Source organism: Corvus moneduloides, chromosome 3 (assembly GCF_009650955.1).
Source record: "Corvus moneduloides isolate bCorMon1 chromosome 3, bCorMon1.pri, whole genome shotgun sequence".
Taxonomy (NCBI): Eukaryota; Metazoa; Chordata; class Aves; order Passeriformes; family Corvidae; genus Corvus; species Corvus moneduloides.
The window spans coordinates 64,227,406-64,255,226 of NC_045478.1; the positions used below are offsets into that span (position 1 = coordinate 64,227,406).

General features: G+C 37.8%; 1 protein-coding gene across 2 annotated transcripts in view; it reads left to right on the forward strand.

The window, feature by feature from the left end:
• SNX9 (sorting nexin 9) overlaps positions 1-27,771 on the forward strand; it is a 60,699-nt gene extending 32,928 nt beyond the window's left edge. The window contains exons 5-18 of one of the 2 annotated variants that reach the window (XM_032101939.1): positions 2,721-2,904; positions 3,685-3,838; positions 5,254-5,338; positions 6,042-6,167; positions 6,455-6,572; positions 9,466-9,596; positions 11,001-11,104; positions 12,793-12,896; positions 15,610-15,687; positions 20,834-20,910; positions 21,823-21,912; positions 23,419-23,533; positions 24,962-25,053; positions 25,698-27,771. In XM_032101939.1, the coding sequence (XP_031957830.1) occupies positions 2,721-2,904; positions 3,685-3,838; positions 5,254-5,338; positions 6,042-6,167; positions 6,455-6,572; positions 9,466-9,596; positions 11,001-11,104; positions 12,793-12,896; positions 15,610-15,687; positions 20,834-20,910; positions 21,823-21,912; positions 23,419-23,533; positions 24,962-25,053; positions 25,698-25,745 (1,506 nt within the window). In that variant the 3' untranslated portion in view covers positions 25,746-27,771. The remainder of the gene's footprint in view (positions 1-2,720; positions 2,905-3,684; positions 3,839-5,253; positions 5,339-6,041; positions 6,168-6,454; positions 6,573-9,465; positions 9,597-11,000; positions 11,105-12,792; positions 12,897-15,609; positions 15,688-20,833; positions 20,911-21,822; positions 21,913-23,418; positions 23,534-24,961; positions 25,054-25,697) is intronic. The other variant, XM_032101940.1, reaches the window with a different exon arrangement.
• The last annotated feature ends 50 nt before the right edge of the window (positions 27,772-27,821 follow it).

Sequence of the window (27,821 nt, forward strand, 5' to 3'; positions counted from 1 at the left end):
TGATGGTTTAATTAGGGTTTATTCAACCAGAGCTAGGCCACGTAAATGGCTTCTTGTATGGAGATTGTCAGCTGCTGAGATCCACAGAACTACTCACTGGAGCTGAGATTACCCTCTTAATAACTGGTATGTCTTTATTTGGTCCTCCTTGATACTCTGGAACCTTGAGGATGCCAGGCCTGATTCCTGAGCCCTTCTCCATGTTTACTGATGGTTGACTACCACTTAGGAGTGTCACAGTATGTGTGCATGTAGGAAAACATTTCAAGAAAGTTGAAGGGAGTCCTGTAAATGCTCTTTGAAAGTTGTTGTCTATATATATAGATTCCTAAGCCCTCTTAGGAATCTTCCCCTGTGCTTCAGAAAGAAATGTGGACCTTTTGGCTGAAAGGAACTGAGAGGAAAGTAGCTTATTCCACCCCTCTTACAGCCTATAGATGATACACCTAGGGGCAAGACCTTACCCCACAGCTTTCTTGGATACCTCAGAAGTGAAATTTTCTGATTTGAAGAGTGCTTCCATATAGGTACATAGAGATAAGACATCTTGAGAGCACAATTTAAGTAATACATTTCCCTTTGCTGTACAGCATCTGTGTATATCAACATTTGTCTGCAAGTTTAATGATTGCTCTTGACAGTCATTATTTAGTAGTGTTAATATTATTGCCTTCCTCTTTTTTTTGCAGCAGATTTTAAGGTTTCTTTGCCTTTTACTCATGTACCAGATTTCACATTAACTACTACAGAAAAGAGGAAAATTTTACTCAGTCCTTTGGCAATCATCCCACTTCTGGACTTTCATTTGCTAGCGATCAGCACAACATATATTGCAGAAGTATAGGTATATAATATTATGCAAACTAGTCTTTTCTAGGTGCGCCAAGTTCTGTTAGAAGCACACATGCTTCTCCGTGTGGTTGGGCCCCATCCCTGTGTGTTTTCATTTAGCAAAGAATGGATCCTGACTAATGCCATGTATGGTTATTTCTCTTTACATAAACTCATACCAGGTGAACATCGTAGGAAGAGAGCAGACTGGTATAAGCTACCAGCAACTTTGTCATTTGCTCAAAGTAGCACGGTGTATCAGCTATCCAAGAATATTGCTCCTCCAGAGAGTAGTGTTCTTGTGTCAGTTTCATCCTCAAAAAAAATTTAAAAAATCCTCAAGCTATCACTGTAGAAGCTGTCCAAGTAATCTGTCTCTGTCAATTCCTAGAGACCCACGGACACTTGTGAGTCTTTGGAATAATGATTTTTCTCCTCAGCTTGGGGGCTTGGTCTTAATTTCCAGATTCTGAGGATTGTGAACTTAAAGATATAAAGATGTTATATGATATCAGCATCATTTTTGAGTCTTTATGGTTTGATAGTGTCCATGAAATCTGACTTTATTTGAGGAAAAACTGAAGGGAGAGTTCTTATTCATAAGAAGAATATCAAAGTTAAAATGAGAGGAGAGAATATTCAGTGGAGAAAATTGGGATGTCCTGTACCTTTTTTGTATAAGAAACTTTTTTGCAGATAATATAGTTTTTAGTGGGAGTTTTATTAAATTTCCTGTGTTGGCAAATGTTCTAGGATACATGTAAATGTTGTAGTCTAATAATTAATTTATATAAGGCACTTCTTTTATATGATTCTTTGTGATAAAAATAGTGCACTACCATCAGTAGGATTTGAGACTTCTTTTTACAAAACTCAATTTCTCCCTCTTTCGAATAAGACAAGCCTTCTCAGCTTTATTTGCTTCCTTCCTCTTCTCTTTCTTCCTCCTACACTTTGGGTGTGTGGGTTTCAATATGTGTGCAGTTTTTTCTTTCTGCCAGCAAGTCTCTGCACTAAGTGTCTGGAGTAGACTACACTTAACTAGTCAATGTGTTTTCAAAGTGTAGTGTTAAAATCAAGGAGCTGAGCAGGATGCTAAGCTATCTATTAAGCCAGGATGAACTTGAAAATGCAGTAGTTAGAGACATGTCTGCTCTGCACTCCTTCGCTGAGGTTTCCACCTCCACAACAGCATCAGCAGAGGGGGGTGTGTAAGTACCTTCACCACAAGCTTATGCTGAGAGAGTAGGTCTACAGGGAGATACCAGACTGTTCCCTGGCAGATGTCTGTTTTCTTCCACTGCCCCCCTCTGTCCCCCGCCCCCTTCAACACCCCCGTTCACTGTGAATGAGTTAAGCTCTGGCAGGAAAGCTCAGCAGGTTAGGCTTTAACTCCCTAGCTGCCACACCAGTAGTGATGACGTCAGTGGGCAATTTATTATTTGCTTTTAGTAAAGAAAATAAGTATTTGCAATAACCTAATTCTTGACTTCTGAGTTCCAATTTTAAATGCACTAATTTGCTCATGGCTTTAAGTAATTAATAGTTCACAAATACCATACTTATTACGGTGTAAGAGTAAAATAATTACCATGGATGAGATTGCTTCCTAATACTGTTGCAACAAATAATTTCCCTGAGGAGAAGCACTCTTGTTAATATGTATTGGTGTCACATTGCTGGAAAGCTGATCAGTTCTTCCAGGTGCTTGCTGCATGTAAGAGTTGTGTAGCTGGAAATGCAAGATTTGGCAGCTGCTTCTAAATCAATCAAGTGAAGTGCTGAATGCAAACTCAGCCTACCAGCAGGAGATCAAAGACTTGAAGAAGAAAGTATGTAGTTGTTGCTCAGTTCTTCAGCAATTCTTCTTTTGTCTTTGTACAATGTAGGCAAGCATTGCCAATGATCCTTGGTCCAGCTGGAACGTTGGGAAGTCTGGCAACTGGGATAATGGAAATGCTGTTGACAGCTGGGCAACGAAACCTGAAAGTGCACCTGGCCAGAGGAACAGCGCTTCAAATAACTGGGAGGCTGCAGCAGCATTTGGTCATCCACAGGCATATCAAGGACCAGGTGTGCTAATAATGCTCTTTTTATTTTTTTTAAAATAAATTAGAGTAGGTGGAGAGTAGCGGTAAGAATTATTTAATCTTTCATAACTGTAGACCATGGCTTATTTAAAAAACAAAACTAAACCAGTTTCCTAGTAGCACATTGCCATGTGAGTAATCTGGACACTAAAATAATAGGGGTTTTAAAAACTAAGTTGTTTTTTTTTTAATTGGATCCACAGTAACAGACACCTCAAACTTTTATGGAAATCTGACAAATCAAAGTCTTGCGCATACACGATCTGTTCTCAGGCATGTTGTTCAGCTTGTGTAACTGGAACTTTTAAACTCCCTTGAATTAATGCTCTCAGGCCTTTGAAGGAATAGTCTCTTAAATCCTTAGTTTTAAGAAGTGACTAGCCTTTCAGAAGGCTTCTTTACCTTTTTGTAGTAACAGCCTAAATTAAGGGGAGAACCCATAACTGGGGAATGCTAACTTGGGGTCTGTGAATATGGAACACAATTGAATTCATCTTAACACACCATCATCTCTTTTTTCTTGTTAATTTTGTTTTTTTTCCCTCTCCCCCAGTGGATTTCTAGTGCAGTGCTTTGCAGGTTGTATTTGATGGAGATAGTGGTAATTGAGGAGGAATCATAAAATAGAAAGGCTGAAAGAGATTTTAATATATTTACCTGGTTGATTATTTGTATGTGAGTGCTGAAGTACCTGCTTCTGCTTTTGAAGAGAAATTATATAACTTTCTCCTTTCCCTATCCCCTGATCCCTCCTGTACTTCAGCAGCTGCTGATGACGATGATTGGGATGATGACTGGGATGACCCAAAATCAACTTCACCATCTTACCTTGGTTACAAGGAGACTGAGGCATCAGAGGCTGGGGGGGTCCAGCGTGGAAATTCTCGTGCAGCTGCTATGAAGTTACCACTTAACAAGTAATGGAAAATGCAGGGGAAATGCATATATATTGAAGAGAATTGGAATTTGTCAAGATGTTTAAATTCAACATTCTTGAAACAACCAATGTAAATATTACAGTTTTGAGGCAGAAGAGAAGATGGATTTGTAGTTCAGCGTACTCCATAAGCAATCAGAGGACACAGATCCCTGAAAGCTTGAAAGTACCTGACAAAGCTGTATGATTTTTGGAGGTGTCATAAAGGCAAATGACCTTTTCACAATGCCCGAACTTCAAGTCTTTAAAATGTAACTGTCTTTGACTGTTTGCTCTTAATGAAAGTCAGAGGTGGTGGATGGCTCATCCATACAGTAGAAACTGATCAGAGATGCTGCCCCAGAGTTCTTGAGCAATTTGAGTTTCTGCTGGAGAAAAGTTCTGTTCTACTGAGTGCATCATCCAGGTTGATTCTTGAGCCATAGGAAGTTTGATTTTATAGATAAAAATCTTACAGTAGCATCAAGCTTTGTCAGGGTTATACTAGCATTATCTCATGTTGTAGCTTAATGTTTGTTTACTCTAAAACTGCTGTTACTCTGAGAGCTAGTGTGTGGTAATCTCTAAGTGGACAAAAGCAGAGTGGAAAAGGATTGTAGAATAATGGTTCCTTGGGCATGTGACTAAAATCAACTGTGTCTGCATGACTAGTTAGTTTTGTTCATCAGTGGATTTTTATGTCCAGTGTTGCATGAGTACCTCTGCATCATTGTTTACCTGTTGTAAACTCACAAAAATATCTGATCTAAGAGATTTTTTTGTCTGTGAAGTAAGTCCTACTTCACTGCTCATGTTTCTGCAAGCAGGTTGGCAATACTTCAAGGGCTAATTATCTTCCTAATTAGAAAGAGGACCACCGTGTGCTTTTTATAAGTCCTTTTGTAAGACTTTAAGAACATTACAGTGATTTTTTTGCTTTCTTTTAATTGATGGATAAATTATTTAAGATAACTCATGTTTGGAAGCACTTGATAGATCTTCTGTTTATCATTCTTTCAGATGATTGAATTCTCATAATTTGAAATTTCAGGTGCATGAGCCATCTGTGTGTTGTTTCCGGAGAGGGTGGGGCTGCAGAGGAGTGACAGATGTTACTTTGTGTCCTCCTGTTATGTTTGATATGATGGACAGCAGAGCACAAACAGCCACTTTGCTCTGGAAGAAGGGACCTATTACACACAGACACACAAAACACACTCAGAAAACCTGGATGTCAGTACCCAAACCTTTTCTGCGTTTTTCAGTGCAAAATGCTGGTTGTTACAGTAATTCACGTAAATGGTTTTCTATACTTGAGAAATACTTAAGGGTTTTTTTCCTATAATGGCAGGTAATTCTGCATATGTCAAAGGAAGGAGAATCTGGAATAAACTTATCACTTCATTTTATTGTTAGATTTCCTGGATTTGCAAAACCTGGAATGGAACAGTATCTGTTGGCAAAGCAGCTAGCAAAACCCAAAGAGAAAATTCCCATAATTGTAAGTTGGGGATGTGTGGAATTTTTCTGTGTGGGTGGTATGGTTTGTTTTGGAGTTGGGGTTTTTTTGGGTGGATGGGTTTTATAATCCTCCTCACCTTTCCCTGTTTTTTCAACTGAACTTTTATCCTCAAGGTTATTATATGTATTTTGGTCAGAAGAAACTGATACTGAACATATAATTAGAAATAGAAATGTCGTAATAAAAATCCTAAGTGTGATGATGATTATTATTTTCAGTACTTTTTTCCTCATGCTGTATCTGCACTTGTGATGAACATAAGCCTTTTTGGGATTGGGAAGCAGAGCAAATGCATTACACTGTCTATTAGTTATCTAGATAGTTACATGTAGGAGCTACATTTGTAGAGGTTTGCTATATTCAGTCCTGATGGTCAGGTCATTTTCTGATCTAAAAACCAAACCCTTCTGTATATATGCTGTTCTAGTGAAATGTGGTTGAAATAGCCCTAGAATTCATCACTCCTTTGTTATTTGGGAAAGACTAAAATACACAAGATAAATTCAGTTATGGTCATTCATCCTTGCTTGCAAGGATCCCCTCTGTTTCCAGAATTTCCAGACTCTCAGCCTCTCACTGAAATCAATGGAGACTCTCAAGTGAAGAGAGAAGATATTTGTCTCTTTGTTTGCAGTTGGTGCAACATGATGTATTTAAAGATAATATTTGCAATTTCTTACAGATTGGTGATTATGGCCCCATGTGGGTATATCCTACCTCTACATTTGACTGTGTGGTGGCAGATCCCAAAAAAGGTTCTAAAATGTATGGTCTCAAGAGCTACATTGAGTATCAGCTGACCTGCACTGTAAGTATATCTGAAACAGGATCTTTTGTCTCACAAGTATGTGTCATTTGTACATATAAATAATACAGTTTGTGTGACTTGGTAAGAGCATTGTAAGAGTAAGTGGTAGTTGTCATACTTTTTTACCCCAAGGATTTGCTTTGTTCTAGAATTTCAAGTTCTTCTGTATTACGGCTCTAAATCATAAATTTTATTTACATTCCATGTGGTTACCATGCTGGTCATGCTTGTTTCATGTCACTGTGTGCAGATGCCTTTCCAAGTTCAGAGTTGTGTTTCTCTTACAGAACACTAATCGGTCTGTCAACCACAGATACAAGCACTTTGACTGGTTGTATGAGCGGCTCCTGGTTAAATTTGGATTAGCCATTCCAATCCCTTCTCTTCCAGACAAGCAAGTAACAGGTAATTATTCCCAGTTTTGAATTCATGGAATGAGAAATAAGGAAATCACTTTTTAATAAGGTTCAGTTATTTCTTAGTGTTTGTTTTTCTCATTATTTTTAAAGAAGGTGTCAAAAACCCCAACCTTTTACCATTCAAAACTTATAATGAGTTGTTATGACTGACTGATAATAACAGATCAGTACTAGGAGAATCACTTCAAAACTCAGGTTCAATTATCTAGTCCAGTGATTAAAATAAAAGGTAATTAAAAGCAAAAAAAAATCCCCCTAGTTACTACATGAGATAATAATTACTATTGGAGAGAAGAGATAGCTGCTTATGTCCATACTTGCTGATTGGCTGGTCAAACGTTTTTGAGTGGGGTTTTTTTGAGGGTGGGGGAGGGGTTTGGTGTTTCTTTGGGTTTTTCTCTTTTGCATTTGATTGTATGTATGTTATGTGGTAGGAGCTTTGAAACAAAGTTCCCAGAGGAAAGGGAGCATCCCCTGACAAACGGGTTTTTTGCTTCCAAGTGAAATGCTGCAGCTGTTTCTCCTCTTGCTTGATTTCACACTTGATTTAGAAAGCATTTTTCATTCGTATAGCATTCTGCTCTGGTTTGATGTCAGTTCGGCTTGACCAAACTGTCTGAAGCTTGTGGAAATCTTTTGTTCTGACTTCAAGAAAAGTGGGATTGGATCCTGTAAATGCACATACGTTAGTCTTTGCAATAGAATATGACAGTGCCTATGCATTTTCAGTAGTCTCTGGCTTCCTTTCTACAAGTATGTGCTAGAGTGTATGTGAAGAAAAGAATGGACACCTGTATAGGAGTAAAATGCATTACTTTAGTCCATTTCCACTTGTATGTTTTCTGGTAAGATTTTTATACAGCCTTTAGGATAAACAGCCAAAACCAAACATACGAGCACTGGCATGTTGCCAACCATGTGGCTGTGGGCATCACTCAAAATGCAGCAGCTCTGCTGCGTTTGAAGAAAGCTGAGCATTGATGAAGTTGCTGGGATAAATGCCGAGGAAACTGAAAAGTGAGGAAGTGACTTCTTCCCCTTAGCCTCGTGTTTAGAATTGACCAGCATTTTTATTTAAACATGTGCATTTTTATTTAAACATGTAAAAGGAAACCAGAAGACCTGATGGGGTTTCTAGATTTCATTGCAACTGTATCTTAAAAAACTCAAGAGTCTGGCATTGCATCTTGGCAAAATCCATTGCCTGTGAATTTCTGTCTTCTGGAATCTGTGGGAGAGAATACCTTGCCTCATGCCAAAAAATAATAATAAAAAGCATGTCTCTTTCTGAAGCATTATGAGGAAACTGGGAAAAGGATACTTATCTTTCATTGCGTTTAGGAGGCTTCTTTCTGAAGATTGTCTACAAAAGCATTTCTGTCACTTGCTCTTGACAAAACAGGACTCCAGACTGACTTTGTCAGGATGCTGGTTTTGATGATATACTGGCGATGACATGCTTAATGACCAGCATGTAACTTGCAACTGCTGCTCTTCTGTTGTTTTGCACTCCTTGGAGGAATGCTGTGGAGATTTCTGTATAGATTAAAAGTGATGCAAAGGATAATATATATAATATATATAAGTATATATATAAGTATAATATATATATATATAATATATATAAGTATAATATATATAAGTAGTGTTTGACTTTTTTTTTTTTTTTGCTAATTTACAGGAAAAATACCTATACACAAAGTTCATTTTTCATTAATTCTGTTATTTACCTGCTAGTCTTGCTGGTTTCCATATTTTAAAAAAAACCAAAAAAACCCCAAAACCCAAACCACAAAAACCCCAACCTTGTAGATCCGCTGCCATAGTAACTATACAGTAGAATTATATTGAAAGAGTACACGTGTTCAAAGCTTGTTATCTGCGCTGCTATGGAAATTAGAAGAGTTGGGTGCTGGAGGAACCTCTCTTTCCTTTCAAATCCCGTTCCCTGTATGCTTTAGAAGTCTGATGTGATGCTTTTTTTAAAATTAGAAAAGATTCTATCAAGAAGACAGTTTGTACTAAAAAGAAAAGGTTCTTAATGAATACACAGTGATGATGCATTTCTGGTTTAAGAAAAAAGGGTTACTTATTTAGTTTGTGTTAAAAATATCTCAAGTACCAAAAAAATCAGTTACAGTCTTACACGTATGTGTATGTTCTAACCAGTTTATGGGTATGAATTATTGACAGTTTTTGATTTTTTTTTTTCCCCAGTTTACGTATATGGAAATATATTTAAAGAAGGCACTGCTTTTTAAATCTGTGGTTTTTATTTGACTAATTTCAAATGTTTCTGAGCAATGCAATTTCAATGTTTTGAGCAGTTTAATTTCAGTGCCTTGTTGGCTTGTACATGGCAACTTGGACTGTACTTCCTTTTTCTTCAATGTTTTTGAACCTCCTATTGACCAAGATTTTACTAGACTGTATCAGAAAAATACCTGCATTCCAAGCCAGTGCCTGACTTTTTTCTTGGGTCATCTGAATACCTAATTTTTCCATCCAGAAGTTTATTAATTTTTTTAAAAACGTGTTTGAATTGTGGGTGGGTGTTAGGTTTTTTTAATATTTCTTGGCTATCTTAAAAAGGAGGAGAACTCTTGATCAGTAATCAATATAATATAATTTAAGGTTCTTTTGATTTGTTAGCATAATGGGCCATTTATTTTACGAGTTGGACTCGATGATCCTTGTGAGACCATTCCAACTCAGGATTCTGTGATTCTTGTGAGTTCTAAGTCATTAAATTGTTAATACCTCACCAAGAGAATTACAGGTTGTTTCAATTGTTTCAATCAATAAAAAAAGAAATGAACATAAACAAATTTGAAGGTGCTAGCCTGTAAATGTAATAATTATTGTTCAATGTGTAACAGGGCGCTTTGAAGAAGAATTTATCAAAATGCGCATGGAGAGGCTGCAAGCTTGGATGACAAGAATGTGTCGCCATCCTGTCATCTCAGAAAGTGAAGTTTTCCAGCAATTTCTCAATTTCCGAGATGAGAAGGTAGGAAATGAAATAAAGTTCACACACAGACTGGGACTGAGGAATTGCTGTCTCCCAACAGCTCCCCTTCTAACCAAGAGTTCAGGTCTGTAGCCGCCCCACTGCGGGCAGTAGTGACAGGCTGGAAACTGCTGGGGTTCCTAACTCAGCTGATTGGTCAAAGAAGGCATGAAATTGCTCATGTGAAATGCTACACACTATTCCAACAGAGCTGTGCTCTTCAAAGTAGCTTTGTTGCCAGTCTCTTAAGGGATGGGTTTTGTCCTCCAGCAGAATAGGAACATATGTAAAACTCCTTTGGCTGTTGCCCTGCTCTGTCTCTGCTGGATTTACTAATCACTGTGATCCCCTGAGTGGTGCTGCTCTGCTAACAAAAACTACCTCATAGCAGATCTAGGTTGTGTCTGATCCTGTATTATATTTAAAAACAACCCTCTGCCCCCATCCCCATCCCTCAAAACCACAGTTTTTTACTGAAATGGGTTGCAATCTTGCCTGATATAACCAGCCATTTTTTATTCCCCTCATACACACTTTATTATGCTTTTTTAAAAGATATTTTAATATCTTAAGTAAATGATAAATAAAGTCAGAAAACCTTCAGTAAATAATGGTTTCTTCATGATTGAGCTCCAGCTCTGTTACTAATGAGGAAATAAAAACTCTGCTGCTTTCTCCTCAATATAATCATACTTCTAAATACACAAAGACTTAGCAGAAAAAGTAAATTATCCAGTCTGGTCTTAAAAATCTCCAAGGTTAAAGTCCCCTGTGACTAAGGTCACAGCTGACCAGTTTTGAGTCAGAGGTTGGACTACAAACCTCCTGAGGTACTTCTAACCAGAATTATTCTGTGACCCTGTAAGTAGAGGCTTAATAACATAGTAAGTAGTAGTCACGGTGCAATGCTGGTTTGATGGCTAGTGGGGAGTTGTATAATTCTGCCAGCTAGTCAGTTGTTCTTAGTTTCTAATTTATAGACATATAAACAGAACAGATGTTGCAATACAAAGGGAATTTTTAACCACTAAGAACTTAGTATAATAATTGCATAATAGTTTCATGATTTTCTTGAGCAGCTTCTGATATCAGACTTATCCCATGTGCAGAGACAGCTGAATATCATTGCTCTTACACTGTATTTCAGTAATACATAAAAAAGGTCTGTTGACCCAGAATTTAGATAACAAAGTACACAAAGGAGGAGGGGGAGAACTTTGGGAAACTGCAAAAAGCCTTGGCGCCTCTGAAGCTTTCATTTCTTAATGAAAGGTTTTAATTCAGGGGTGGTCTGTTGGTTAACAGTTCTCCTAAACATTTCATTCACTCCTTAAGTACATTCCCTTAAAGAAGGATGAGTGGTGGTCAAACTTTGTCTCTCTCTCTTTTCTTTTTTTTCTTAAGGAGTGGAAAACTGGAAAGCGGAAGGCAGAAAAAGATGAAACTGTAGGAGTCATGATCTTTTCTACAATGGAACCAGAAGCTCCTGACTTGGACATGGTAGAAATGTAAGGTGATTTCATTTTGTATGGGCATTATGCATCTGGGTATACAACAGATGCTGAGATAATCCAAAACTCAAATACTAAGTGTGCACATATATTTATAGATTTGAAGAGGTATTCATCAAGATAGAGCTGAAAAATTGTTTAAATAATGAGATTTTCATATCGACCTCTCCAAAACTTGGTGGAACTCTATGTGATGTCTTTTTTTACCTCAGTGGCTGAATACTGATCCTAAAACAATTTATGCAAAACTAGTTGATGGGATAAAGTACTGTCAGATCCTACGGAATTACATTTTATATTGCTGTGGAAGTGTATTTTGATCTTTAATCTTTCAACAGTTCAAAAACATGCTAGACTTACGAAGTAGCTTAGGATAATTGTAGATGGACCAATAAGCAAAACAGTGTTTCTGTAAAACAGTTGTATGTAATGCACACATAGTATGATTTGAATATATGTAATCCATGAAAAGCTATTAAAAATGGAAAGTGACTTAAATTATCAAACTTCATTCTGGAAGTGCAAATGGATATATTTATTTTATATATGTGTATATTACATATGCATGCACTTTTTAATGTATACCCTGTAGGTGATAAACCTTTGGGTTTCACGGAGTTAAAGACTGGATTTACTATGCAGCCTTTATTTCACTCTTTAGGATTAATAATTTTTCTTAGAAGACCTGTAGTATGCATGACATGCTTTTCTTGCTGTTGTAGAACACAGAAACCTGGATAAAGTTTTGTGTGTGTGTGTGTGGATAAACTGGATAGAAGTGTTTTTAGTAGCAAAGCAGTAGTGTATCTACACCTAGAAATATCCCAGCACAGGCTTTATGCATGTGATGCAGTGCATATTAAGTGGATAAAATAGCTGTGTGGTAGCAGTTCTGTACCAGCACAAAAACATGCACATTTTAAGTCACTAAATAATGCCTGTATCTGTCCTGGGGTGATGTTATGAAGCCGCTTTATTCCTTAACCGTCCGCTCAATGCCCAAGGACGCTGTGCCTTTGAGATGGACCCGGGGCCGCAGGACCCACAGGGTGCGGGGCCGTTTAACAGCGGAGCCCAACGGCTCGGGGGGCTCTGGGGCTCGGGAGGGAGCGCGCCGGGAGCGCTGTGCTGATCTTTGGGTTTCTTTTGTGTTCTGGATAGCTGGAAAAAGGTTCTGTTGGTTTCTCTTGCTCTTTTTCCCTTCCCTCTCCCTTGCCTCACTGCCTCCCTTCCCTCCTTGCCAGTCCGGGGAGCCTGTGGGTGTGGCCCCGGCTCGTCCGAGCCCAGAGGTCTCCTCTCCGGGAATTTGTTGTATTTTGAGGTTTTTTTTATCCTGCTCTACCCTGTTTTCTTTGTGTATTAATAAACAGTTAGTTTTTTTCCACTTTCACTTGCTGTGACCCACTTGTCTTATTGGTGGAGGAAAAGAGGAGGCCCTTTTCCCTTCGGAGGAGATGCTCACTCCGGAGTGTTTCCTCCTGAAGTTTTGTCTCCAAAACTGAGCCAGTATCTAAAGAGGGGAATTCTGAACTTAGTGAAATGGTAGAAATTTCAAGGAATTGATTTATATCTCTGATATTTTTAAGACCTAGTTGACATTACTAAACATTTCAGTATTGTGTTTAAAGTTAGCATAATGCATCTATTAAACTGCTTTTTGTTTTTGCTTTTTCAAAATGCCACAGAGAACAGAAATGTGATGCAGTGGGTAGGTTCACCAAAGCAATGGATGATGGAGTTAAAGAGCTGCTGACAGTGGGACAAGAGCACTGGAAGAGGTGTACAGGGCGTAAGTGTCCTTCTGAACTCAGCAGCCATTTCTGTGGTTCTTTTCTCTCTTTTGTAATGCGTGTAATTCAAGGCACATCTTAAAACTAAAGAAAATCCTGAATTATCATGGGAATTGTACAGCATCCTGGCTATTTGCAGTCTGAGAGTATAAATTGTGCAAGTTTTTTGTTGGTATGTTTGATGTGGGGCTTTTTGTTGGGTTGTTTGGGTTTTTTTTCTTTATCTCATAACAGAAATATCTGGTCCCTGCCCATAGGTTTAAAAATACTTAAATAATTCTAGTAAAGCAGCTAAAGCCCTTGTTGGACCTGTTCTCATATATTGGCCATTTATTTAAATTTAAGTGACATGGGCAAAATAGACCTGTTTATTTGATGAAATCAAATAATTGCATCTTATCAACCCCTTATTTAGGATCCTTGCATGCTAGGAGGAGTGATATAAAGAAGAAATGAGTTTAAGAGAAAAAGAAAAGAAAAACCAACTTGATTCTAACTTAATCTTTAGCCCAATTCTTTTTTTTCCTATCTTGTCTCTTCCTTCCCACAGATATTTAGGGTTGCAGAACTTCACACCAAGTCCCTATGACTCTGCCTGGGCTCTAATTTCCTAGTCCACAACAGTGTTCAGTGTTTGTGGCCACCACAAGGCAGCTATTGAAAGGAAGCAGGTACTACAGCTGAGGATCATAACAAGAAATACTTCAGGGCAGGCTGTAGTGTCTGGCAACCAAAGACCTATCACATAAATCTCCTCAAATCTCCTTGATTTTTTTTACTCTCCGTTTAACTCCCACAAAAAAACCCCAAAACATTGCCCCCAGAACTTGAAGTATATCTCCTGAGTTATGTTTCTGCCTCTTGCTAATCTAACACTACAGTTGAGTATTTGGGGCTGACCAGAGAGAATGGGAAATGTAGCAGCTTCATCTCTCATGGAAGTGATTACATTAGACCTTATATAGGATGTTAACTTTAAATTATTTACGTTTTCCCATTTTGAATAAAAGACTTTCCTTCTACACACCACTGACCTTCCTGCTGGTCAAAAATAGTCTAACATATGACACAGTCATGTGTTACCATGTTAGTCTAACATGGTACAGATCTTGCTTCACTAGCAAGTTATACTGAGGGGAAAATGGAGAGCAGAGGAAGGAATAAGGTTCTTCAGATCAGACTAGAAAAACAGCATTGCTTTGCAGTTACAGACGCAATGATCAAACCAAGGGCTGGCTGTGACTTGTGTTTACAGTAGAAATTCTGTATATTTTGAACTGCTAAAGTTTCTGTAAGTTCTCCTAAACTTACAACACTAGTGCTTTAGATACTGAATGACTCTTCTAATACTTACAACTATTATTTACTTACCTTTGCATAGATGCAGAAATATAGTTGTGGTTGTGTCAGGAATTTTAACTTTCTGTTTTCCAGACATTCATACTGAATACAAAAAAAGAGACTGGTAAACTGGAACATGCAAAACTGAAGAATTTTAGTAGTCTCTTAGGTTTTAAGTTCCCTGTCAGCTCTAGTCTTGACTCTTAATTGAAAGTATTTTTGGCACTTCCTGAGCAATAGTTACATGCCTTCCATTCAGTGATATTTAAAATGACTGATAGTGGAAACTTCTTAAATACATGTGAAAAGAAACCAGAGATTCTTCACTAAAGTTTCCACTGGGGATTCAGTTTCAGTGTAATGACCAATAACAGAACTCTAGTACTCTAAATGGTACGTTGTGTAAGACATACCGATTATCATAAATAGTCTAACTTCTGAAGAAGAGCTTGATCAAAGATAATCAATAAAATTAGGCAGTGGGGGGGAGGGGGTTGGGTTTGGGGTTTTGCGGTGGTTTTTATATCATACAATGGGGTTCTTCTGTAAAAATCAGGTTGTGTGGGTATGCTAGAGCAGGTAGAAGCCTTGTATTTGCCTGGACAGTGTACCCTCTGAATACAAATATTTGATAACAAAACCTACATCTACTTGGGTTTTTTTCTGCTAGCATAAGCAGCATATAAAAAATTGCTTTTGCTTTTCAGATGGCTTTTTAGGCCTCTGGAGTGGTGCTGTTCAAATTGTTAATAATGAATGCACTCATAAATCACAGCTGATTGATTTGTGATCGAGAAATTTATGCATCCATGTTCAATAAATAGATTATTTAAAAAAATTTTATTATTCAGATACTTGCATCATTTTTATCCCTAGATAATCTTGGTTTCTAGTGCCTTTAAATATAAAATTCATTATTTGAGGAGAGTTTAGGTATTATGGGTCTGTATAATAATCTCCTCTCTTAAAATATTAATGAGACCGATTCTCCATATCACACTGCAGCACTTCCCCCTCTTCCTTCCCCCATGAGGGGGAGGGGAAAAAAACCTCACTGTATGCATAGGAGGACTGAGCTAGAAATGCAATGAGATTTCATTTTTTAAAAATAGCATTCACACAGTGTTTCCCCAACTGTTTGTACCTTTCAAGGATCCAGATTGTAAATGCTTTATCCAGTTTTGGAACATGTGTAGTAGGGGAGGGGGGTAAAGAATATGTAAATGTTGCACTAGAGAAAATGTAAAACCTAGTTGTTCTTGATATCTGCTTCTGTCAACTTTTGGAAATGCTGCAGATTTAGTCTCACTTACCCTTGTTGGTTTTTTGCTTTTGTTTCCCCTCTTTTCCTCATCCTTTTCCCACCTTCAGCACTACCGAAGGAGTACCAGAAGATAGGAAAAGCATTGCAGAGCCTGGCACTGGTCTTCAGCACAAGTGGATACCAAGGTACATCTATAGCTCATTTGTACTTCGCTTAAAAAGAGGTATTTTAATTACATCATGCTACTTTTTTTTCCTGAAGATCTTAATGCTTTCCTCTTTGAGGTTTAGATGTCAAACAGGGTTCTGGAAAAAACACTGAAACCTTTCTTCTGTGTATGTTATGGGGTTTTTATGTTCTAGTCTGCAATCTTGTTTTCTCTAGCTGTATAATCTTGTGGTGGGTTGGTGGTAGTGGAAGAGTTTAGTTTGATCTCTTAATATATAATCTGGTCACTGACCTAACTGACCAAACATGCTGTAGGATTTTTGTGATATCAAAGGGAAAGGAGAGAAAATGCAGCCTTGAAAATAGCTGTCACAGAACTATTGTGTGACTTCATGATACAACAACTCCGCATGAGGATGGAAAACTTACTACCATGTTTTGTAATCCGTTATGCGGGCTGGAGGGTTGGCTACTGTAGCGTTTTCTTGTCCTTCACCTTTGCTTCTCCTTTAAGAGCCCTAAAAGAGAGCCTGTCATGTTGAGTATGAAAGTTGTGGGAGGGAAAATGAGGGCATCAATTGCTCAAAGTTTTCCTAAGGTGTAGTCTTTAGACCAAATTTAAAATTCTTTGATATGTTAAGCTCTGTTGATGTTTTCCAGACAACTGGAAAATATGTCCTCATATACAGAGGGAGCCTGTTGAGTCAGTTTTCTCTGGGATTCTCCTTTCAAAGGTGTTTGAGGTTTTGGTTTTTTTCTTTCTAAGCAAAATTACTGTGTTCTAAAACCTTAAATGTTATAGCATAGAAGCTTCCTGAAATCTTTCCATCTTAGAAATCTTTGTTGACCAGTGCTTACTCTGATTACTCATTTATCACTTGCTTTATAATCTTAAAACATTTTGCCCCATAAACAATGTATAAAATACAACCTTCTGAAATGCAGATTTTCTGCTGCTGGAAGCATTGGAAATAGGCATTGTTCTCATAGTTTGTTCTCATTTGTGTCCTGTACCTCAACAGGATGACTGCTTAGTTAGAACTGAGCATAGCATACTGCCTAAAAAGTCACTCTTGGATGTGAGAATGAAGTAGGGGATTTGCATGGTTATGTATTCTTAGCATGGGCTAGAAAACTGTAAATCCTGGCTGGATAAAATCTGTAGTAAGAAGTCTTGAGAAAGGACTGAAGATTGCCTGGCCTCTAGCACATTCTTGTGTCAACGTAAAGGGAAAACAATGTCATAAAGCTAGGATACAAAATTGCAAATCAGCCTTAGAAAGGAAAGCTTTGATTTGATTTCCAGCATCTTTGAATGGTATGAAAAAATAGATCTCATGATAATTTGGGAACAAGGCAAGCATGTCTCTCTTTGCTGTTTGCCCAGTCATACCTGGTTGCACCTGTATCTTGTTGAGGAAAGTGCCCTTCCTACAGATGCCTTTGCCCTGATTCCATGTATTTTGCTCTTTTCAATAATTTGTACCCTTGTATTATTTCCAAATTAATAATACATGGGATTCTTTGCTTTTTAATTTGAGTTCCCAGGAAGAGAGAGCAAGTAAAATGCACATGTGACTTTAAATGGCTTCATCACTGCTGCTCTCACTCTGTCCTGCCTGCTGCTCTTGTATGGATTCACTTGATCATTCCATCAGGTGCGGGTCTATGGATTAAGCAGACTCTCTGCAAGAGATGCAAGCACCTGAATTTAAACTGAGAGGGTGCAGCTTTCCTATCTCAGTATTTAAAAGAGGACACATTGCTTCCAATGAAGAAGTAAGTAGTAGCTAGGCTGAGTATGATGTATGATTTTTCTGGACTATCAGTAAAGAGGAATGGCTCATTCAGCCATGCTTAAAGACACTCAAGTTCAGTTTCTATTGGGAGCTGAATATCTTCATCCTTGTTTTTTTTGGCTTTTTGTTTTGGTTGGGTTGGTTTTTTGGATTTTTTATAATACTAGAGTTCTGGAAGTTTAAGCATATAGGCCACTGAAGATTGCAATGACTGATTTGATGAAAGAAACATTTTTAGCTACTGGTAGCTGACTTCTGACATACTGCATATACTGTTAGTTGGTTCATTTGCGTATTAGGATGGAATGTGTCTGCTGCCCGTACCACTTTAATCAGTGATGCCTGCTTGCTCTGCAAAGCAAGATGTGTGGTGATGTCTACTGCCTTCTCTTCTAATTTCTAGCCTAAAATATTTAAGATTGCACCAGACAAGCTGCACTTCTTAATCTGACTCACTCCAGCTCTTTTTCTCATGCTACAGAATGAGCCTTATCAATTAGTTGCCAGCCCCAGTGTGTGTTAGGAATCTGTCTCCAGTATTTGCAGAGGCAAGGGTACCTTTAAAACTGTTAAGGACACACTGATGTTCTGATTTAAGATTTAACTTGGCTATGGGCCTATGTACTGTCCAGTTGATCCTAAGAATGCGCACTTTGCGAGCATGATCCTGATCCAAAATATGCATATTGGACAGTACCAGAACATGCCTGGAAGTATCCTGCAGCCTGGCAATGTGTTGCCTTTGCTACTGTATCATAGGATACTCTAAGGTTTACACAGCCTTAAATAGTACGGCTTCTCTTTTGCGGTACCAAATCTGGAGGAGTCTTCCTCCTATATTAAGAAAGTGTGAATGACTGGTATGCCATTCAACCTAGTAAGATCTCCTAATCCTACATCACCCCTCAGGAATCCTGTTAGGCAGTTCCATGCAAGTTTCACTATCCTAGCAGCTAGCAACAGGCAAATCCTGTTTTACAAGCTGCTTGTGTGCTGAACATATTGGTTTGAGGCGTACTTATCAAGAAAAGTTTTGCTGCAAGTATTTGCTGCTAGTACATCAAGCTTTGTAACTTTTCTTACTGAAACTTTTCTTATATTGAAACATACTTTGAAAGAGAAGAAAACAAAAGCACTTCTTGACAAAAAAAAAATTCTTCTGCCCCAATCATGCCTTGGAGTATTAGCTCTCAATATGTGTGGTGTATTCCTTCCGAAATGATTATCACTGGCATTTACCAAACAGTTGAACTGCTAAGAGAGGCTCTATTAAACATCTCCAAAAGTCTCCTCATAGTTTTACATCTTCCTTCATCTCCTTATGACAGTATGTAGCCTGTAAACCAATGAAAATACCTGTTTCTCCTCGTGGTTGGGCTGAAATATCTGTAGGATATTACTGGCCATTTTAACTTCTCTTTTTATAACTACCTTCAGTCAATGCTTTTAGGCTCCCTCTGTTTCTTCTGGGGATATATGTGTTGAACACTAACATAATTTTGTTAAAATTTTAGCAACGTTTGGTGCTTTCTGCTTTTCCATTGATTAAAGAACCCCTGACATCCTGGTGTATCCTTGCACTGGGACCCAATTCACCTCTCACAGACTGATTTAAGAAGGCAGTTCCCAGCTTTGCATTGGTTCAGAAGCTGAGAATGCTCAGAATGAAAGATGATTGGTGTTGGAAATGTTTGTCTAGATCCTTTGAAGCTCTGACCTATGGAAGTTCCTTGAATGAGCTCTGCTCAGAAGGGAACAATTTTGTCATTCAACTTAAATATACATACTCTTCCTCTTTGTTCAGATAGGGAAAGTTACTGTCTTTTATGGCGTTACAAAATGAACAGCAACATCTAGACCAACCTGGCTTCTGACTCTGAAGCCACGCCATGTTTTATCCCAAAATCTATGAGTCAGTTGCCTAAGCAGCAGTTACTTCAAGGTTCCTTCTGAACAAACAAAGGAATTCTGAAATACTGAAAATACTTAAGCCTCCCTGAAATAATAAAATTGATCACCCTTCAATTTTTTAAATTGTTTTACAAAAAGGTGGCGATGTCTCATGAATTGTGTACCTCTTGCGTCTCACAATGGGAATTTGTGTTGATTTTTGTTTTTATTTATCCTAATAGGCCCAAATAGGAGAAAAAATAATAGTTTGTTTAGCAGTGTTTGTGTTGCTGGACTTTTTAGTTCTTAGGATATGTCACTTTGCCTCACAGCCTTTTGACTTTATGAAACCAGTCAAATGGAAAGTAGGAATCTGTTGATAGAACTGAACCAACATTCAGTCATTACCTTGTTTCCTTTAGGACTTGCTAAAATGAAGGAATCCTATGTAATCTCTAACGTAGATTAGACCATATGTTGTAGTAAACCAAGATACTTTAATGTTCAGATTAATCATTAATTAAATCGATGGTAATTTTCAATTAAGTCACTGATTAATATCTATAGAATAAAATCAAAAAGTTCATAAAAGACTAACCACTGCCTAATATCAAGACATGTCTGAAAGCATAAGAAAAATATTTTTTTTCTTAAACTAAAGTTTGATACCTGCAAACAATACCTTCGCCTTTCTACTCTCTACCTCAATATGCTTTCTGTACTGTTGACTACATGCTTTGGACAAGCTAACATGGATGGGAAGGTGAAGTGGCATGAAACATACAAGAATGTAAGGCTTGTTTCCATCTTTGTCCCACGTAGCCTGTCATGTTAGTAATACAGTGTTATGAGTGCTTGTGGTGTTGTCTAGCTTAGGATTTATGATGATGTCTGTATTGTTAAGTAGATTGTAGGGTCCTTTGATCTGTTTCATATCAGGATGAAAGTTAGAAACTCACTCTGAAAACCAGTGATTTTTACAGAGCTTGAAAATATTATCTAAGAGTTCCCTAAAGGATCAGAAGTCTTGTTGTCAAGGGAAAACTTACTTGAGCCTCCTTTTGCTTCTCTGAGCTTTGAACAGTTATGGTCCAGGACTGTTGGAGAGCTCAGGGCTAGTAACACATCAGCTTTGTCAGTATCTTTTGTCATCCTCCTCATTCTTCCTTCCTTTCGATCCTGGTAGACTTCCTGTTGCCCCATATGGGGGAATTATCTGTGTATTTAAACTGCATAATGTTATGAAATGTGGAAGCAAATAGTGCTAGTACTGTAGAAGAACGTTTATTTTCTACAAGGTCTTCAGTTTTCCTCCTTTAATGGTCTTTAAAAATTCTTTATTTCTCCTGGCTATAAAAGTATGGGTAGATATTTATTATTGTAAATAGGTTATTTTATAAATTTGCCTTGAATTAAGGCAAGTTTCGTGTTGCAATTGACTTATTTTAATTTGAACACTGATGTTTACTTTTAGGAGAATCTGATCTAAATGGAGCAATTACAGAAGCTGGGAAAACTTATGAAGAAATTGCCAGTCTTGTAGCAGATCAGGTAGGAGTATTACAAATGCAGTGGCATAGTGTGTACAAACATATCACCTGTTTGGATTACTTCTGACTTTTCCTCTTGTATTCAAACACAACTGCTAGTGCTGTAGAGCAGTTAAATAAAATTGCTATTAACACTTTTAAATACACTTGCATTTCCTTTTCTACTCTATGTCAGCTCAGGGGGAATGTGTTGAGAGGGTATTTCTGTGGGTCAGAAAGCCCATACTCTGTTTTCTAAAATACTAAAATGATCATTTCCTCTTTTAGTGTGTTTATTTTCTGGTGTCTGTGAACTGTCTTCATTACTGACACAAAAGAATGATATTTAATTAAGGATAGAGCTTTTGCCTTCCCTCTGCATTCCCCAAATGTCTACAGGATCCAGATTTTGCTGTTGCTCCATATGGGGGAATACCCGTGTATTGAACCTGTTCCATTGCCTTGACATGCAGACATAAATCGATGTTTAGCGTGTTAAGCCTAAAGTCTCCAAAATGCAGATCCTCTTTATCTCAAGGGTTAGTCTGAAAGTTCTTCAAACACCTTTCCAAACTGACAACTAAGAAGATGCTCCTGTGCATGTACATATTTGTATACGTAAACAGGTTGTACTGGGAAGTCTTCCTGGGTGAAAACTCAAGGCAGTTAAACCTCTCACTTGGTGAGCTAGTGTTGAGTGAAACAAAGAACAGAAGCATCTGCTCAATGACGCTCAGTGCCTTGCTCTAAAAAGCTTATATTTTAAAAAAAAACCCTTTCAAGACTTGCATAAACAATTAATATTTTGGTTCGGATTTTTTCTATTGATTCCTTCCCTTTTCTCCCCTTCGCCCTTTCTTGGCAACATAATTTCTTTTCTGTGATGTAAATATGCCACAGATACTTCTACTAATGCTTATGCTTTGTTTATTAGCCAAAGAAAGATCTTCACTTTTTGATGGAAACAAATCATGAATATAAGGGATTTCTTGGTTGCTTCCCTGACATCATAGCAGCTCATAAGGTATGTGAAGAGCCTTTCCTTTTAAGGGCTGGGCAGTAGAGACAGCAGCAAAAGTGGTGGTATGGTACCCTGCCTTTGTGCAGCAGCCTGGCCCTTGCTGCTGAAACACTGAAAGTTTCTGTGAAACTGGTGTGTTGATTTTTAAAATAAGAAGTACTTAGAGGGGAGGGGAAGGGAAAGGAGGGGAGGGGAAGGAAGCTAGGATTTCTCTCGAGATTTGAGAATATCATGACTTTCTGCTATAGTAGAGCAGAAGAAGGTTCATGATTTTCTTCAGATTGACTCATGTCCCAGTGGGGTGAATAGCAGTAGTGTAAATTTGTAATATTTGAGCCTTATATGGTAGTTCATAATAAAACCATATAAGTATTGAAGGAAAACTTGTGTACACTTATATGGCTGGTTTGCTGTTACGTGATACATAATCATGTACTGCCTAGAAGTTTCTTTAGTATCAAAAACCAGAGACTAGATCTAAGCTCTAACATTTCTGGGGGGAAGAAAAAACAAACAAAACACCAGCAACAAAACCCCACCACTTTGTTCTCTGTAATACAAAAGTCATGGTGTATAGTTTTGGATATTCTGCCCTTTTTTTTTTTTGGTCATAGAGTTTTCCTTATGTTCATGTGTCTGCTGCAATGTATTTCAGGAAACGAAATATTGTGAAGTAAATTAAAAAATAAAATTAAAAATATTGTGAAGTAATTAAAACAAGTGCACCAATATGTGGGTTTGGGGTTTTTTTGATCACTTGAAGTGTTAAGTGTATAGAACAAGAACATAAGAACATACTTCTGAGAGCAATGAAGATAAAAGCATATCAGATTTATGTATTCTTTCTTCAGGACACTTACAGTCCCTCATCCCACAGAATCATTGGGGGAAAATACCATAAAAGGAGGAGAAATGTTTTTAAAACTTGAAACATAAGCCTACTGCCAAGAGACATGTAAATAGATTCTCTTGAATGTTGTTTGGCACAAATACCTTGTGCAGGGGACGCGTATCTTTTTATGCTTGTTATTTATGTGACACAAGGATTTTTCTGAATCAATGGCTATACACTGCAATGAGTTGTAGTCTCTTGAAAAATAGTTTTAGGTCGCCTCATCTTGTAAAATGCGCAAATAAGGTTCTACAGGCATCTGATAGTTTGAGGCTTTTGGATGCTGGTCATGTTGATTTATGTTAGTCAGCTGTAATTTGAAACTTGGTCCTTTTGTCCTTTTTGTATATATCCTTGTGTATTACAGCCTGTACCAAACTCAGTTTGCTGATGACTCTGATCATGCCTGTGTTTGAAGTCACTTTTTTCAAGGACCCTTGAAAGCAGTAAAGTGAAATAACAAACTTTGGATGAAAATGTGAGAAGGCAGAATCAATCATTTTGTGTATATGTGTGTATTGAATGCAAACTCAAAATGTAGCTAGTGGCATTTCAGATTACCATGAAGACCTCTAAGTTGACTACTCTTTTAATCTTTCTGCATTTGGTTTCTACAGGGAGCAATAGAAAGAGTGAAGGAAAGTGACAAGTTAGTTGCAACCAGTAAAATAACGCCACAAGACAAACAGAACATGGTGAAACGTGTCAGTACTATGGCTTATGCACTACAAGGTAAACCAAAATTTGAGTTAAATGGCAATGTTGTAGACCTCGGAAGGACTTCTGTTAAGTAGCATAATTTGAAAGAAAATCTTTTACTACCAGGAATAAAACCTGGTCATGGGTTGTTTGTGGGGGCTTTTTTGGTGACCTGCTTAGATTTTTCTAAATTGCAGTTATTTTGCCTTCCCCTTTTTCTTTTTAATCTCACATCACTATTGCGAAAGACACATGTTTTGAAAATGCAGTTTAAAAACCCCAAAACAACTATCCCAGGCTGATTCTTTTATTTGGAAGTGATAATGTCTCGAATTGAAAGTATGGACCCTGGTGCAAGAAGAAAGTCATCATGAGCCAAAGTGTTTTTCTGACTTTCGGTTTAGTCAGACATAATCCATCTCCCATCTGAGATGCTTGTTCTTTTGGATAAGATCTTTATTTCCTGGATGTTCTTTGAATGAACTTTTTCTTCTTTAGATTAGAGGTGTTGTAAATATAAGGTGCAGCACACCACACTAGAAAAACTGGGGAATGAGGAGTCAGGGCTCAGTCCTGCAGGATATCAAGTCATTAAGTGCATCCTGTTACTGACTTCAATGAGATTACTCATTGCTGAGGGGGTTGCATCTTTTTTGGATGATTTAAAGTGAAGAGTACTCGATATATTATGTGATGAAGTCAGAGCAGCACACAAACTTGATTTTAAAAACAACCAAGAACACTCCCCACCTCCTTCTTCTTAATCACAGTGACGCAAGAGGATTGTGCTGTATGTGTGGTAATTGTGGAAGAGACCTCTAGGATGACTTTTACAATGTAGAATATTTCTTCTCCCTCCATTGATATCTCAAAATATATTTACCTTCTTTCAGCCATAAGCTGTGATCTGACAAGAGATGTAGAAAGTGGTGTAAGATGTTACAGATTCAGTAATGCTGTTTCTCGGGTGTCTATTGAAACAGTCTCAGTCAAGAATGGGTCAGACACTACTGGTTGTATCTTTTTTTTGTCCTTTTTTTTTTGAGCTAATTATTTACAGCTGTTGCTTACAACTTGATATCCGTACCCTTGGAAATCTGAATGTCCTAGCCAAAATTCTGTTGGAAAATCTTCAGGAAGGAACAGTTACCTCAGTAGAAGAAAATCCTGCTTGTATTTTTTATCAAATCCTTGTGCACCTGAGTATTGTAATACAAGAACCTGGCTTTGTCCAGGAAGTGTCTGGATTGGTGTGTAATTGATGCCCTACCAATTTGACAAACAGTTCCATTATAACCTGAGTGCTGCAGTCAGAACAGGTTGTGGAAGCATGAGAACAGTAACTATGATGGTAGGGCTGGACACTGAGCTTGCTGCAGAGTAACTAACTTGAACTGAGTGAAACTGTTCCTAATTATAAATGCTTCTGTTAAATAATTTGTCTCCTGGATCTGATTGCAGCTGAGATGAATCACTTCCACAGTAACCGGATCTATGACTACAACAGCGTCATTCGTCTCTATCTGGAGCAGCAGGCACAGTTCTATGAAACGGTAAGGGACAGGGCTTCAGCACTGTTTGCTTGGCACATATTGTGCTGCTACTTTTATAGGAAATACTCACAGGACTTAATCCATGCTCCAACAGAGCAGATATTTGAAGAGTTGTACAAAAAATTGTAAAAGGAATTGTAAAAAAACCTGAAAACTGAAAGAATGAGTTAAAATAATATCCTTCTGGTTGCAGCATCACCAGTTTCCTTGTACCAATCCTCTCTCCCCCAGTACATGTTCACATGGGGGGTCATGGCTTCCGTGGGAACTGTGGGGAGTGCACAGGAGCTCTGTTCTGATGTTTCAGCCTTGCTTCAGCAGGGAGGTGGGCTTCCTGGAAAATCTGGCTTTGTTCCTGTAGCTCTCTGGTGTAGTGCAGTGCTGGATAAACAAATAGGCAGAATAACAGCCCTGCCTACAGTGCTTTCTCCAACACAACTGGAGCAGTGAAAGTAACAAATTAACAAGGCAGAATGTGTATATATGAGAAGTCTTCAGAATGGAATGTTTTGAGAGTCCTGCGTACACAAACCCTGCAGTAATGCCTGCAGTTTTTTGTCACGAGGGAACACCTAATTTCTTAGCCTGCAATAATTTCTGCACAGTGTAAAGTGACTACATATTCTTCTGTTTCTTTGTTTCAGATTGCACAGAAGCTGAGGCAGGCACTCAGCCACTTTCCTGTGATGTAGAGAATAAGGAGTATTCAACAATAAAGAACAACTCCAAAGTGCTTTTTTGATGTGGGGGCAATGCTAATAAAAACTTGTTAGCCTTTGCCAAAAAAAAAAAAAAAAAAAAAAAAAAAAAAATCCCCAAAACCCCCAAACCAAAAAGAATCAGTTGTAAAAAAAAGTATTATTTAAAATTTTACTTTATCAGCCTAAATCGTACAATAAGACTCTCCTATCTTGAAAGCTCTCCCATTTGTATCATTATTTAAATAAAAACAGCTAGTTAATGCTGTCAGTTATAAGGATCAAAATTATCAAACTGATATGTTGCCATGGACTTCATGAAGACTTGTCTATCAGATGTTCTTCCAAAAACTCTGGATCAACATCAGAGTTACAGATTTGTAGCTTTTTTTTTAAGTGGGACAGCAGACAAACTTGAAAATGACTTAATACTCATTATATTCAATTGAGCTCTCCAGCGATTCAGTAACCAGGAGGAATTATATTCGTGTATGTTTCTGGCACATGTTCATGATAATCTCCTGAATGAATGCTTTGTTCTTAAGTTTTGCCTCCCATATGCAGCCATGGCATCCTGCTCCCAGTATGACTTCTGGTAAATATAAATCATTCTTCCCTCTCTTCTTTTTCCTTCTAACTACATCTTGTTCTTGTGGTGCACCACCTCAGACCTTATGTCAGGCTCGCTTTTTCACTATGCACTGTGTAAGAAGACAAAGTACAAACAAGGAACGAGCCATTCAGGAAAGTGTGAAAAGCAGTTTTCCATACCAGCACTTTGACACCCCCAACGTTATGCCATAAGGCACTGGTGTTTCTCAGTGCTGCAGAGGGCCAGCTTCCCCTCTGACAGTTTGCAGTGTTTCAGTAGAGGGGACACTGCCATATCTAACCCAAACTACTAAAAGTCCCAAATTCCAGCTAAGCTCAGGTCTTCGTATAGTAGTATGGTGTGCTATTGGTTCGGGTTAACTTTTTGTTGCCTTTTAACGCAAACCAAAAGGTGACAAAAGTACTGAATAACATCATTAATTATCACACAAACTCTGTTCTTTGATCATCATCTTTTATCAAGTGACTCAGTATCCTCTTCCATACTACTGAATACCATTTGAGGCCTTGGCTTTTCACAGAATCAAACCAAAAAAAGCCACCACCAACTGTGTTCACAATGGGCATCAACTACAGTAATTCACTTCTTGCCACAGGCAAGCAGGAAAGCCAAAATGCAGGTTTTGCTAAAATGTGCCTAGAAAATAAATATTTTAGTTAAAAAAAAAACCAACTAAAAAAGGCATTTTACCAATAAGCCATTCTAAGTGACGGGTACAGTCTGCCAGTTCAATAGTTGCCTTACTCTGTTTTGCATTGGTTTTACTTTTCTGTGCTAGAAGGAAAATCTGGGTCTGCCTGAATAACCAAACCAAACAAGACTAAGCCTAAGTCTAGATGCTTCTCAGTGTCATGAGTTTTGTTCACCTTTTATAAACCTTGTCTTTTTCTCCTTCCAATTTTAGTTGTTTGCTTCCAAAATTCCATAGCGCAGTGTTGTTTGATACAGCCATTTAAATATGTACAAATTGTAAAGAATGTGTATAAATGTTTTACACCAAATGTAAGATCTGCTTGCATGTAGAAGCAGCTTATATAATAAATTGTTACAATGTGTACAGTAAATTCTGAAATCACTTTTTCAAGCCAGCATTTTTCTAGCATTTGTATATTCACTTTTTGGTAATGAAATCTCTTTGTAACGGACTCTTCATTTGGGAGGGGGAAGGGGGTTCTTTTTACCAATCTTTAAATAGCTCCATATGCACTAAAGTTGAAAGTTCTTTATCTTGAATAGACTGTTTTGGAATCTTAAGTGTAAGCTCTGCATTCCCAGTGCAGGGAAGCTATGACAGTAGCAACTGTGTCAGATGCAACATTTTGGCAAAAAAGAAAAAAAGAAAAACTGTTTAAAGACTTCTAGTAAAATGAAGTTAAATTGATAATAAATATTTATGTATATCCACCAGACTATTTTATCTTTTTCTTTGAAATCATCATGTTGGTTTTTAACAGGGT